This window comes from Penaeus japonicus, unplaced genomic scaffold (assembly GCF_977035675.1).
Source record: "Penaeus japonicus unplaced genomic scaffold, GWHDUDI00000001_assembly GWHDUDI00000030, whole genome shotgun sequence".
In the NCBI taxonomy this organism is placed as follows: Eukaryota; Metazoa; Arthropoda; class Malacostraca; order Decapoda; family Penaeidae; genus Penaeus; species Penaeus japonicus.
The window spans coordinates 21,671,596-21,686,595 of record NW_028234432.1 but is presented as its reverse complement, the minus strand read 5'-3'; the positions used below and the strand labels follow the sequence as shown (position 1 = coordinate 21,686,595).

The 15,000-nt window shown below is 34.7% G+C and overlaps 1 protein-coding gene across 4 annotated transcripts in view; it reads left to right on the top strand.

The window, feature by feature from the left end:
• The window catches only part of Nedd4 (E3 ubiquitin-protein ligase Nedd4), a 62,234-nt gene that overhangs the window by 12,199 nt on the left and 35,035 nt on the right, over positions 1-15,000 (top strand). For 2 of the 4 annotated variants that reach the window (XM_043016355.2, XM_043016357.2), the window contains exons 5-8: positions 2,294-2,454; positions 5,474-5,636; positions 13,982-14,109; positions 14,402-14,546. In XM_043016355.2, coding sequence (XP_042872289.1) covers positions 2,294-2,454; positions 5,474-5,636; positions 13,982-14,109; positions 14,402-14,546 — 597 coding nt within the window. Of the gene's footprint in view, positions 1-2,293; positions 2,455-5,473; positions 5,637-13,981; positions 14,119-14,401; positions 14,547-15,000 lie in introns of all 4 variants that reach the window. The other 2 variants (XM_043016354.2, XM_043016356.2) reach the window with 1 other exon arrangement.

Here is a 15,000-nt window from a genome sequence, read left to right as displayed (position 1 = left end):
CTTATAATTTGGTTCTCTGGCTTAGGCTCAAAGAACTGCAAATCCTCCCACTTCTCTGTCTCCCCAGCTGCAAATGAAGCCTGATTTTTCAGCAAGGCAAATTTTTTGAGTTTGCACACCAGTAGATTTGTATTTCACTGTCCTAAATTAAATACATACTTCATAGTTGACCATGATAACTTATGTTATTGTGGTTGCTCCTCTCATATGAATGATATAGGCAATAATTTGCTATGAGCTTGCAAATGGAACATGAATGCAACAAAATCTTGTATATCTAATACTAGAATATGATATGTATTTTAATATTTTTATTAATTTATTTGAATAGTAAAAAGACAGTATTATACTAGGTGACTCATTGATACTTAATAATATGGTGTGTAGAGGAGAGAGGACAGGATAGGGGACATGAGCACATGAGATACACAATATGGTACCAGATTACTGTTTTACACTGTGTTTACATCACAAGAAAATAGAGTTAGGAACACAGCTGTATGATTGGTTCAGGGAGAGAGGAGCCTACAAAGGAAATAGGGTTATAGGTATGATATGGTGCATGTGGCAGGAGGAAACTTGCCAAGCAGTACCAAATATATTAATGAATTCTACATGTGTCTCATTCAAAACAAATATGATGCAGTTTTTGATAGTGTGTTCATAATCATGGGAAACAGTAAAACCCTAATGGGATATGGCAAGTCACAATCATGGGGTTATTAAGGGGTTAAGGAGGAAGGATGTCCCGACATATCCACTGTCTAGTACACTGGCAGAACCAAGCAAATCAAAACTCCAGCTTACCACTGTAATGCCTCCAGGAGCATCATCAGCTGTAAGGTGGGAAGGGGCACATGGTTTCATGATCTAAATTTGCTTCAAGCTAAGTGATTTACAGACAGCAGAGCACTTATCCCTTTATTTATGATTACTTTATTAATATGTATATACATTTTTTTGTGGCTGAAGCTCACCTTCAGTTGAACAGTATTTTAGTGTGTATAATGAAAAAGGAAGCATGGATTGCATCTTTTTAATGCTTTTGTGTGGAATAATTGGATGTTGCTTAAACTGATTGAACTGTTTATATAATTCTTATTTGGTGTAAGCTGGTGAACAAAGAATAGTACTTTTTTAAACGAATCCTCATGCAGCTCTTTGTAAACCACGTTATCATGTATATTTCTTTGGTGTTCCCTTCTGATAATGGCACATGTTATCTCCTTCTCCCCCTGCTGCTCCTCATCCTCATCTTTTTTCTTTCATCATCCTCTTCTTCCCTCATCCTCTTCTTCCCTCATCCTCATCCTTCCTCCTCTGTCTTCTTCCACCTCCTCCTCCTGGTCCTCTTCCACCTCCTCCTCCTCCCCTCTCCTCCTCCTCTACCTCCTCCTCCTCCTCCTTCTTCTTCCCCCCCCTCCTCCTCCTCCTCCTCCTCCTCCACCTCCTCCTCCTCCTCTCCTCCTCCTCCCCTCCCCCCTCCCCTCTCCCCTCCTCCTTCTCCCCCCCCCCCCTCCCCTCCCTCCTCCTCCTCCTCCCCCTCCTCTCCCTCCTCCCCTCCTCCTCCTCCTCCTCTCCCCTCCTCCTCCTCCTCCTCCTCCTCCTCCTCCTCCTCCTCCTCCTCCACCTCTTCTCCTCCTCCTCTTCTCCTCCTCCTCCTCCTCCTCCTCCTCCTCCTCCTCTCCTCCCCTCCCCCCCTCCTCCCCTCCTCCCCTCCACCCTTCTCCCCTCCTCCTCCTCTACTCTCCTCCTCCCCTCCTCTCCTCCTCTCCTCCTCACCCTCCACTCCTCCTACTCCTTAAACTTCTCCTACCTCCTCCTCCTCCCCCCCCCCTCCTCCTCCTCCTCCTCTTCTCCTCTCCTCCTCCTCTCCTCCTCCTCCTCCTCCTCTCCTCCCCTCCCCTCCCCTCCCTCCTCCCCTCCCTCCTCCCCTCCCCCCTTCTCCCCTCCTCCTCCCCTCCTCTCCTCCTCTCCTCCTCACCCTCCACTCCTCCTACTCCTTAAACTTCTCCTACTCCTCCTATTCCTCCCCCCCTCCTCCTCCTCCTCCTCCACCTCTTTTCCTCCTCCTCTTCTCCTCCTCTCCTCCCCTCCTCCCCTCCTCCCCTCCTCCCCTCCACCCTTCTCCCCTCCTCCTCCTCTACTCTCCTCCTCCTCTCCTCTCCTCCTCTCCTCCTACTCCTTAAACTTCTCCTACTCCTCCTATTCCTCCCCCCCCTCCTCCTCCTACTTCTCCTACTTCTTTTCTTCAGCCTTCTTTTGCTTCTGAGTGATTGTGTCTTGTACTCAGGTGAAGCCAGCTGAGCATAAACTGCTGCTGGAGGTGTTTGACGAGAACCGCGTCACAAGGGACGATTTCTTGGGCCTGGTGGAGCTGCCGCTGATCAACCTCCCACGCGAGGTCGAAGGGAGACAGATTCCGCACCGCCATCATCGCCTTCAGCCGAGAAGGTTGGGTTGACTCTGAGTTTTTCAGTGTTTCGTAGATGTTTTCAGTGAATAATGAAGGAAATATGTGTGGAAAAGCTATGGAATAGAATGTGGCCACAGGAGTGCTTCGATTTTGTATTCTTGCAATGGATCTGTTTAAGTCGTGTATGGGTATTTGTATATTAACGCATTAGGTTTACACTTTTTTGTCTCTTCAATGTAGCTTATTTGAGTTTACTATTATTCTTAAGTATTCAAATTGCACTTTCTTTCCAGTGTTAGCATTCTTTCATCACCTTTTTTCACCTTTATATGGCTAATGGTTAATGGTATAGTATTTAATGAATGTTGTTTAGAATATGACAATTTTAGTTTTGATTTTAGGTAGAAGAGAAGTGAATGTTGATAAAATTTTGTTAATTCAATTGTATAAGTATAAAAAAAATGAAGCTAGAGCCATACTTTGATAATGGAGTTCTCAATCAAATGGTAAGCAATTAATATTAACCCATTAATGATGGGGCTGTTTTGTCTCCAAATGGTCGAAACACTGGGATATTTCAAACGCCTCGGGCTATTCACCTGCACTGGCTGAGGCCAAGTGCTATACGCCCGATCACTTTGACGCACCGGCCAGGAGGATAGCCACAATAAAATATCTCATTCCCAGTGGCTGACGCTGCCACCACTTGACATGATATCTTGTCACCCATCATAGAGGGGTTAACCTAGTCTTAATGGTGAGACTGGTGTGTTTACTTTGCATCAAGGTCTTTCCCATTGCCTGATCTTTGTAGTATAACAGATGCAGGAATAGTCCTGGACTATCTGTCACCATAATTCTGTCCAGAGTGTCCCTTTCTATTAATTATGAATCCTAAGGTTGACTCCTGTTATATGTAGAAAGAGAGTAAGGACCTACCCTCCAGGTAACACTCTTAGCATCCTGGCCTTTCTCAGGTATATGTTGTGTGTGAGCTCTTCTTATCTGCATAGATAAGAAGAGACTAATAAGATATAATGATAATGATAGAAAAAAATACAAAAATAGGTTGTTTGCTATGCATCATTTGTGTGTGTTGTGTGTTGTGTGTGTTGTGTGTTGTGTGTTGTGTGTTGTGTGTTGTGTGTGTGTGTTGTGTGTGTGTTGTGTGTGTGTGTTTTGTGTGTGTGTGTTTTGTGTGTGTGTGTCTGTGTGTGTGTGTGTGTGTGTTGTGTGTGTGTGTGTTGTGTGTGTTGTGTGTGTGTGTGTTGTGTGTGTTTTGTGTGTGTGTGTGTGTGTGTGTGTGTGTGTGTGTGTGTGTGTGTGTGTGTGTGTGTGTGTGTGTGTGTGTGTGTGTGTGTGTGTGTGTGTGTGTGTGTGTGTGTGTGTGTGTGTGTGTGTGTGTGTGTGTGTGTGTGTGTGTGTGTGTGTGTGTGTGTGTGAACAGAAGGGAGATATGTTAAGGGAATGACAGAGCCCATTTTTTAATTTCTTCTTCAAACTTAAAAATCATGGGTATTTTGGTGATCTAGAAAAGTTTGTCAATATTACAAGAATCCCAGGAAAGAAGTCTATAAAAAGGGCTCTGTTTATCAGAAACAAAAGGAGATCTCACATCTATTTTGATGAAAATTGCATCAGTGACATAATATTCCTTCTTTTTGATAATGAAGTCTTAGTACATATACAAACTAATGTACTGATTACCTTTTACATATCCCAGATGTCAATGCATTGTTGTAATGAAATGTATTTTCTTAGAATATTAAGAAAGAAGAAAGAAAGAAAGAAAAAAACATGTGTTTTGGGTTACAGAAATATACACTGAGTAGTAAAAATCCTCATGTACAGTTTAACCCATTCATACTGGGTGACGTCCTGTCACGCCATTATAATATTTTGCTTCCTCTGGGTGACATCCTAAGACGTCATGATCTCTCCCCCAATATGTTGTTTTAAATCGTCTCATATGAACATGATCACAGGAGTTTCTTTTGTATAGACGCATTTTTATTCACTAGTGAAAAGAATGTAAGCAAATACAAAAACCTCCATTTATCACCCCATTGAAATGGGCGGGTAAAATGTGCTCGTAGAGGCGCCATACATTGGCTCGGAAAGGCTTCACCTTATTCATTGACACCTGGTTAATTTACCAGAGAAATCTCTCATTGATCCGTGACACCTGGTGAATTGGGTAGGAAAAGCCTTTCCTTGATGAGTCACATCTTGGGTTCGTGAGTGACTGAGAGGCTGATTCTTTATGCCTGTGCTTCCCATTTCAGTGTTTCATTTCTTCATTCTTTGCTTTATCTTTCTTTTTTCTTTTTTTTTCTTTTCTAATTAGTTTCAGTTTTCCATCTTGTTTTATGATTCATTTTGGGGAAGGGTAAATTTTCTATTATGGTGTGATAAAGATTAGCATGTGTTTTCTGGCAGTTTCTTTTCTTTCGTAAGTAACTGCACTTGTCATGTTAAATACTTTATAAAGAAAGCTAAAACTTATCTTAGCAGTTTAGAATCCTGGAGCAGTTAAATCCAAATTAATGTATGTGACTTTGTTGCTTAAAAGTGATAAATATTTCTTAAACTTTTATGGATGTTTGCACATAGCATCATGGCATGTGTGAAAAATATATAAACATCTTTGTCATGCTGAAAACTTCTGAAGATGGTTTATATTTATTGATTTTTATATTATTATTTTATTTGTATTTTTTTCTAAGCACAGATGGTAAATATATTAGCAATAGAGAATTAGCAAAGGAATAGGTATTGGTTCTTGTGGTCATTTTCAGTTATCAACACTAAATCATTTTAAATATATTTGTCTGATCTGAAATTGTAGTATCATATCATTTGACTGTTAATTTCTAAATGGAACATTTCAAGTGTAGACTAGCTATGTATCCCATGGCATTTCCACACATGAAAATTGTAGAGACCCTAGAATTTTAAATTTCTTATACTCTTGTGAAAGGGACTTGTAATGTGCATCCTTTACCACACTACTTTCAAGTTTCTTAGTAAGACTAACCAGCGGCAATTCCCCTCCAGTGCGAGGTCCCGGGTCAAAGGTCATCTACAGCTGTATGTCGCTTATATAGTGGACGACCCTCCGGGCAGCAGTGGGGCCTCGGGAGAACAAACTCCCGAGGAAGCAGGATGGGAGGTGGTCAGCATCGACAACAGCACCGGCCATGAAGAATCACCTGCACAGGTAAGTCGAGGAACAGAGAATGGAGGAGGTAGTAAACTTACTTTTTTTCTTATTCTTGTTCTTATTCTTATTCTTCTTTCTCTTCTTCTTTCTCTACTTGTTTCTCTCCTCCTTCTCCATCTCCATCTTTACTTATTATTATTATTATTATTATTATTATATATCTATTTATTTTTTTCTTATTTCTTTCTTTCATCTTATGTCCCTTTTTTCTACATTTTTACCAAATTTATTCTTATTATGGGAATTACTGGTAGGGGTATTTTTTTTGGATTATTCGGTTGTAACAGGCATTTTTCTCTCTTTTTATGTATTTTAAGATGGGAGTTGTGCAAAAGGACATTTTCTTTCAGAGATCAAATACTTACCAATATCCATTAGCATCAGATATATACATTTTTTAGTACTTTCGTAATGAATCAAATGTGTTCCAGAAGCATCAATAATAGATCTAGTTATTGCAATGAGCATTCCATGTTGCTTATATTGAGCCAAATTTCTTGCATGAAACTATCCTTTTTTTTTGGGGGGGGGGATTAATTCAAAATCCTATAATTATGATAATAGGTAAACCACATATTAATAGATTTACTAGATATGTGGTCAATACTATATGATTTTAAAAGCAGTTAGCATTGGAATATTACTTAAGCTATGTAAGTTGTATAACCTCCAGCTGAAGCAAGGAGAGGCATCAGTGCTTAACAGTAACAAACTTAAAGATATGAATAGGAATGGGAGAATGGGGATGAGAATTGAAAGTGTGTTTGGAACATTAATGCACAAGAGTAATTCAGCGTCATTATATCCTTTCCAGATAAGGAATGCTAATTCTTGAAAGTAGTAGAAAAAGATCCTTGACCTTGTTGGACGAATGTTTGATTTTCATATGAAGAAATATATATATATATTATATATATAATATATATATATATATATATATATATATATATATATATATATATATATATATTATTATATATATATATATATATATATAATAATGTGTTATATATATATATATATATATATATATATATATATAATATATTTATAAATATGTGTGTTATATATATATATATATATATATATATATATATATATATATATATATATATATATATATATATATATATATATATATATATAATCAATGTACCTTGCACAACACAGATGACTTAGATGCCTATCATTTTATTTTATTGTCTTATTTTTTTCTGAGTACAGTGGGGCTTCAACTTTACCAACTGGAATAGACTGGAAAGACCTCACTATAGGAAAAAATGGTAATCTGGAAGCAATACACAAATAGATTTTTTTTAAGAATGGGAGAACACCCTGGCCCATTCCTAATTCCATTGTTACTCTTAGAATACAAAAAATAAAGATATCTTAATGTAGTATTATATGCTTTATTATAATACCTACAATCAACCAACAGTCATGTAGTGTGGCAAGCCTTAAAAGCCCATGTTTTATGCCAAGGTCTTGGACATAACAAGTGGTGGAGTGTTTATACATCAGTTAAGTGGATGTTTTATGGTTCATACAATATTGATGTTTGGTCAAATTATTTAGGGGCTGTGACTAATGACCTAACTGATGATGTGGCAAATTATTTTCCATAACCAGTCAATCAATTACTTAACCCATTCGAGCTACGTGGTCTGAAAATATTGCTGGACCCAGGTGATGTCCTGAGATGTGCATTTCCTCTATGAATTCTTGGTAGGCCAATTGTGATGTGCTGAAATGTCAGCAATAGAGTGCTAGATTATTCTTAGATATAATTATTTTTCAGAATTTCCTAGACTGTTTCATTAATTTAGGTGTTTGAATGTCATAAAATGTGATATAACATTTTTGAAAAATGGCATCAAAGAAAACTATATGATATTGATGACTTCATGGTAAATTGTGATTTGATCAGTTGAATAAAAGATCTGAGTCAAAAGATTATTGTAAAATCAAATGTGATTGGCCAAGAAATAAAATAAGATAAAAGATTACTAAAGTAATACTTTTTCTAATTTATAGATTACCTGTGATATCATGTCACGTCATGGCACGAGGTACATGTACATACTTGTATGTACATGTATGATTATTTATATTGTTCTTCTTATAGTTTTGGAAAAAAAAGAGAAATATGAAGTATCTTTTTTGATACGCCACTAAAAGAATGCATCCACACTCCATTGGTACTATCATATAGAAGTGATGAATGTAGGCAAAGTTCAATAAAAAAACACTAGAAAAGCATTGCTGCAACATGTTTTTCAACTAGAATAACTCCTCAGAACATGGCAATACTTTTACATGCCTTTACATTGTAGACTAACTATGCAAACCATAAGGATAGGGTGGGTGAAAAATGCTCTGAGAGGTTCAGCATAGCCCTGTGCACCAGAAAAATAACCCAGAATGGAGGGTCACATGCTTGTTATCTTCCTGGTGGAAGTAGGAGTTGTCAGAAATACGTTCTGTCTTGAATGGGTTAAGGGTGGCTGAAATTTTCCAAAAACTGGAAAATGTCAGAAAATTTAGTCTTGAATGAATGTTGTTAATTCTGGCTCAATGGTTGCCAATCTAGGATCACGATTGGGTTCTAGCCCGTTGCTTAACCAGTGGTCACTAATCAAAAGAACAAAGTTGGGGCCCCACTACAAAGTTATTAAAAAGTTTATCCTGTTATGTTATATATTAAGTGTTCTATTTTAAAAGCCTTGCTTAGTATGGGAAAACCTTTTCATTTCTCATTAAAAGTTAGCATTATGACTTGATATAATTCCTATAGGCAATGCTTAAAAACACTGCATAGACAATAATGTATTCTTTTTATTCTTACATTTTCCTAAGATTAAATTATTCTATAAGGGAATGTTGACCCAAATCATTATCAGTTGACAGTAATAGCTTTAGAAGAGCTCTTTAAATAGATATCAAGCTGGAATGAGGCCATATAATCTTATGGAGGGAGAGAGAGATCAGTAATGCATGTGTGCCATCAAGTAAACCTTTTGAATTTTTTTTTACTTTACTGTTATCATGCTCTCTGTACTCATGTTGCAGTCCAGTTCTCAGTCGCCCCTAAGATTCTGGTCACTGTTGTATAATGTGCACAAATATCACAGTTCTCCTGGAGTTTGCAACTGGTTTGCTAGTTTTCTGTTGCAAATATGCTTGTCCAGTGCCTTTGTCTGAGAAGTGATTTTCTTTCCTGTTTTTTCTCCTTTCTTTTGTTTTAATTTTTCTTGGAATGTGGCAAATTCTGGCTCTGAAGAGGGAATTACAATTTTTTCTCCCTTCCTTTTTTTCTTCTTCTTCTTTATCTGTTGTTTTGTTAGTTTGTTTATCCTCCTTCTCTGAATTTTTTTATATGTTGTCAGTGAGGATACTGAAGGTATTTGTGTAACTCAAATCCTAAAAAGGGTGTTGCTGTAAGAATAAAAAGAAAGAAAGATTGCATCTCAAAGGCGAAACTAAGAACCTGGACTCTTTGTTGTAAAGCTCTAAGCTGCCAGCTGTTTGATCCATTCATCATTTTACAGTACACTGCGTTTCGGAAAAAATGCAACACTCAGGTTGGTTCCCTTCTACCTATATGGAGGTTGTAGTGATTGGGAGTAGTGGATAATAAGCTTTGCAACTTCATGGCTGCCCCAATACACATAGACTCTTGTGATCCACTTGGTGAAATTGTCAAGCATGGTTTAGAACGGTTAACATTGGACGAATAATCAGTAATGTTGAAGGTTCAGCATTTTTGTACCCTTTCTTGTTTTACCTCCTGTTTTGTTGTATATGTAAGTGGAAAGTCATTTTGTTTGTGATCTGTAGAAGGCTAAAATGAATTCTTTAAAAACAAGAACAAAAAGTGACCAAAATTCTATTACTTCTCATAAAAAAAATTATTTTGCAGATTATGTTTCTGTGTCATTCTTTTAATCATTATTTAATTTTATTATTCATAATGGTTATGATGGTAAGACCTCATTTATTTCTCTTTTATTGATTTGTAATGACAATGAAAATGATTACATATGGAATGGTTGGAATTCTGAACCATGTGGAGTGTTGACCTCAATTTACATAAAGCAAATTAAGGATTGGATTGTATGGGTATTGTGGCACAAAGCAATTTATATTGAATTTGTTGAGGGTGAATTCATTTTTTCTCTTGTCATTATTCATATTAGTTATAATGTTAGAGGGCTGTGTTACAGTTTGTTCGATATGCAGTGTTTTTTTTTTTTTTTTTTTATAAGTTTTGTTTGTATATATTTTCCAATATACTGTTTGTGTGTGTGTGTGTATATATATAATATTATATATATATTGTATTATATATATATATATATATATATATATATATATATATACACATTATATATATATGTATATATATATATTTTATATATATATGAATATATATATATATATTGTTATATATTGATATATATGTATGTATGTATGTATACATATATTGTATATATATATATATAATATTATATATATTGTATATATATACATATAATATATATACATATATATATATAATATATATATATATATATATATATATATATATATATATAATATATATATACATACATATATATATATATATATATATATATATATATATATATATATATATATATATTATATATATATATATATAATATAATATTATGTATATATATACGTAGACATATATATACATACATACACATATACACATACATACATACATACATACATACACATACATACATACATACATACATACATACATACATACATACATACATACATACATACATACATACATATATATATATATATATATATATATATATATATATATATATATATATTATACATACATATTTATATTTATATTTATGTTTATGTTTAATACATATGTGTATATATATATTTATGAAACCTCCTTGGTTAATGAAGTAACCTTGCTTGATTATTTTATTTATAACATTCATTGCAATGTGTGCTATATGTAACCCCTTCACTATCAGGTAACCAAAAAAGTGACCTTACAATTCCTATAATCTTATGGTAGAAGACAAAATTTGTAAAGAATAGATAAGTCGCCCTGGACCGAGAAGGACTCCCAAGCTTGTGTTCCAGCCCAGAGTGGTAGATTGTATTAAAGACTAGGATATGGAATGGAAATTATAGAGATCTCATCATATACAGTTATATTTGATACCAGGAATGTAGATGATGTTAAACTGGCCTTCCAGAACATCCTAATTCATGCCAGTCAGACAAAGCCAAATAGATATCCTAATCTGGGAGGCAAACTTATAGCTTAACCCAGTTACCCTGGACTGATTAATTGTAAAATTCAAACTATTTCTGTTTATTGATAATACATCAGAAGAGTTTTTGATGAAACTATATGAATATTTTCACAGTGCAAGCAAGATATGTAACTGACTCTTTCATTGTTACATTTTCATCAGTTGATGAAGATATAACATTGGAATACAGCAGTGGCATACCATGCATTTTGAAATTATTGATTCTCATTCATCTGTTCTCTACACATGTTACATGGCAGATTTTAGGAGTAATATTTATAGCCTATTAAATGACATGAATAATTGCAGTATGTTGTAAACCATGGAGTATTTACATATTTATATATGCATATATTTATATTTATATATTTTTATATGTTGCTCTTACCCTATACCTTTTTGCTATGACAGTGTTTTTATGTTAGTATAAATATAGCAGTGTAATAGTGGCTTTGTCTAATAATGTTTGCCAGTTTTTGTTTGAAGCCATTAGATGTTTTATAAGCCTGACCATCATAATGTTTTGCAAAACTACAGACGCCAAGCCAGTTGATTAGATTAAAAAAAAAAAAAAAGTTTCATGGCTTTGTTTGCTATCAGTTCTGTTTGTATTTGGGACAATTTTAGTTGAAAAGGAAGATCATATTTTTGTTATACGTGATCTTGTACTTATTTTATATTATGGACGTTTCAGGTTTTGGTTAATAAACATATTTTGGAATGAGATTAAGATGATAGCGTGGAGAGTTTCTTGAATAATGGTAAAAAGTACATTTTGTAATTTTTTTTATTGGGAAAATCAACTTCAACACTCAATGTATTTAACCCAATGAGAACACTCATGTGACATAGCTAAATTCCCAATGCCGGGGCGTCATGCCAGTGTGACGATTACAATGCAATATTGTAATCGCCTGTCATAGGGGTTTTCGCGTAGCACGTGCCCCATCGGGAAAGGGTTAAGGGCTGAATGACTTATTTGTGGTATAAAATGGTATTCATTTATTTTGTATGTTACCCTTTATGGAACCTACAGTTGCTGAGTCTTTTAAACGCATTTCAGGCAAAGTGTACCACTGCTATCTTATTTTTTTCTCTATTACTTGGACTCTGTTGGAAATCCTGCTTAAAGCACTTGAATAGATAAAGCAAAGGTTCATTTTTTTTTTTTCTTTTTCTTTTTTTGTGTTCCTGAAAGGATGTACCAGCCCATGATTCTAGGAAGTATTAATTTGTTTTGTTCTATTTTCTCTCTCTCTCTCTCTCTCTCTCTCTCTCTCTCTCTCTCTCTCTCTCTCTCTCTCTCTCTCTCTCTCTCTCTCTCTCTTTTTTTTTTTTTTGGGTAGGGTGGAAGGAGTTTCGAAAGGTATTGGGGAATCAGTGTTTACCAGATTTTTTCTTTTCTTTTCTTTCTTTTGTTTTTCAGTGCCAAGTTTTAGTGTTTAGGGCTATTTATGGTTGTCTTCTATTATGGAATGGTTTTGTTTTAATTTTAATTATTTTATAATTATTCTTTATAATTTTATAATTGTTCTTATTATTTTTATGGGATTTCCTTATTTCTTCCTTTCTTTCATACGATAGGAGTCCCATAGCATACTTCTTAGACTGTGTGTGTAGATGCAGCGTCCAGCTTCACTATATATTTATTTACTTGTTTATTTATTTGGATTATGGAGAATGCTGAAGTATAAGATTTCCAATCTATTTGATTTGTTTCTGGTATCATAGATTCTGAAAAATTACAATGTCACTAGATACTTAACCTTCTGGATCCGAGGTCAAAACAGTGCCCACAGTAAGATATTTTTCTGATTGCTGGTTGATGGCTCCTTGTTGAAGAGGGGATATGGAAGCCTAGCAATGAATGTATTTTATTTTTGCCTTTAAATTGCATAGAAAAGGCCTAATACAGACATTGCAAAATGGTAAAATAGTAAAAATACAACAACTACACAGAAAAGGGTACACAGCAGATTATATAGGGGAGGGGTGGCACTAGGCACTAGATCAACACAGTTTGCTAGAAATTTGTTATAGAAAAGATTTTTTTAGAAAAAAACGTCTTATGTATGTATTCGATATTCTTTGTGTTTCCTCTCAGATTCGTAAAGAAAAACAAAATTTCTTTGTTGATATTACATAGTGGGTTTAGCACATTGAACAGCTAAAATGATGTCTGGCTTAATCAAATATGCCAAATGCTTGCTATGTGATAACTCGGGGCTGTGAGGCACCTGGATCCTGTTTGTTAAGAAAGGTTCATGGAAACCATATATTTATATATATATATATATATATATATATATATATATATATATATATATTGTTAGATTATTATTATTATTATGTATATATTATTATTATTATTATTATTGTTGTTGTTGTTGTTATATTAATCTCATTTTCTCTATAGTTTTATATTTGTATATGGAAGGAGTTAATGCTTCAGCATCCAATCCATAAGATATTGTTAAAGGTGTAAAGGTATTATCAAAATTTGATGTGAAAGGTTATGGATTTGTATTGATATGGTGAAAAAGGTTTCCCATAATGTATGATAACATTTGATGAACAGGCACTGTCTATAGTTATACGTTTTTGATAATTATAGATGGCTATGAAGGTAGTAGCTGTACTTTTCTGTAATATACCTGTCTCTGTGGAACAAAATATTCCAGGCAGACCCAATTGCATTAAGTATGCATACATATTTACTGTATTTGCATGTAAAATCCTTTTTCTTTTTTTCTTTATGTTACATGCATAGAAGTAGGTAAAGTTATAAAATGAGTCTGAATAACTTCACAATGCAAGAGATGTGACTGACTTATTTTGATATTAGTTATTCAGTTTCATTTATAATTTTATCAGTTTTTGTCATAATGAACTCTGGTTTTACATGGACAGAAACATTTTATGATTTGCTAAAGCTGTTATATTATTAATATTAACATTAATGTTATTACTATTTTTTAGTGATTTGAATGCTGTACATAATGTTGTTTGTCCTTGCAGCCTGTTTTGGTGCCCAATGACGGCCAGAGTCCACTGCCAGAGGGTTGGGAAGAACGCCAAGATGCCAACGGCAGAATGTACTATGTTAATCACAATGCCCGGACGACGCAGTGGGAACGGCCAACTAGGTACAACAAGTGTGTAGTGTGCCCAGATCTGTATTTTTACATTTAGTCTCTTTTTTATCTGTCTATATATTGATTTAATGTTTTTATTTTAAAACTGATAATATGTGAATATTCATATTCGAAATTTTTGAATATTTATTTTTAGTTTGCACTTTCTTTCATGTGTGTTTAAATGTATGGCTGTGAGTATTGATGGTTGTATGGATGAGATTGACTGGTTTTCTATATTGAGAATAGGTACAGAGACGAAATGCCGTCTTGCGGTCTCTTTTGAATTTGACATCCATTTCAGCTCCCAAGGCAATAATGAACATGAGCGTAATCAACGTCTAGAGTCAGCACAGAATGAATTTAGGAATGAATTTAGGCGCAGGTTTCACATATCTGTTGACGACAACGAAGTGTCTAGAGGGGACAACACCACCATTTTGCAACAGGTGAGTTGACACACTGCTATGCAATCGAACATGAGTAGTGAACATGGAGACATTTTATGTAGGTGAGGATTCTTTCCCTGTAATTCCTGCCCTGTGATTTTTTTTTTTTTTTCTTTTTTCCCTTCAAGAAAATGATAAGATAATACTTACTATTATCATGTTGTTTGTACACATTATTCATGTTTTCTTTTTGCAGCTGAAATAACTTGTGAATTCTAAGGATTGATTTTCCTTGTGTTTTATTACCAATATTTACTCTCCCTTCCCATGATGAAGCATAAGACTGACTTTTTCATGTATCTGTATGGAAATATTATGAAAATATTCTATTTATTCTTTTAGACTATGAACACTCCTCAAATTTAGATAAATATTGGCTTGCAAATATTTGATGTTAAGAATGTTGGAAGAGAATAGCAAGGTATATAAGAAATCTATATTGTAAGTGGAGGTG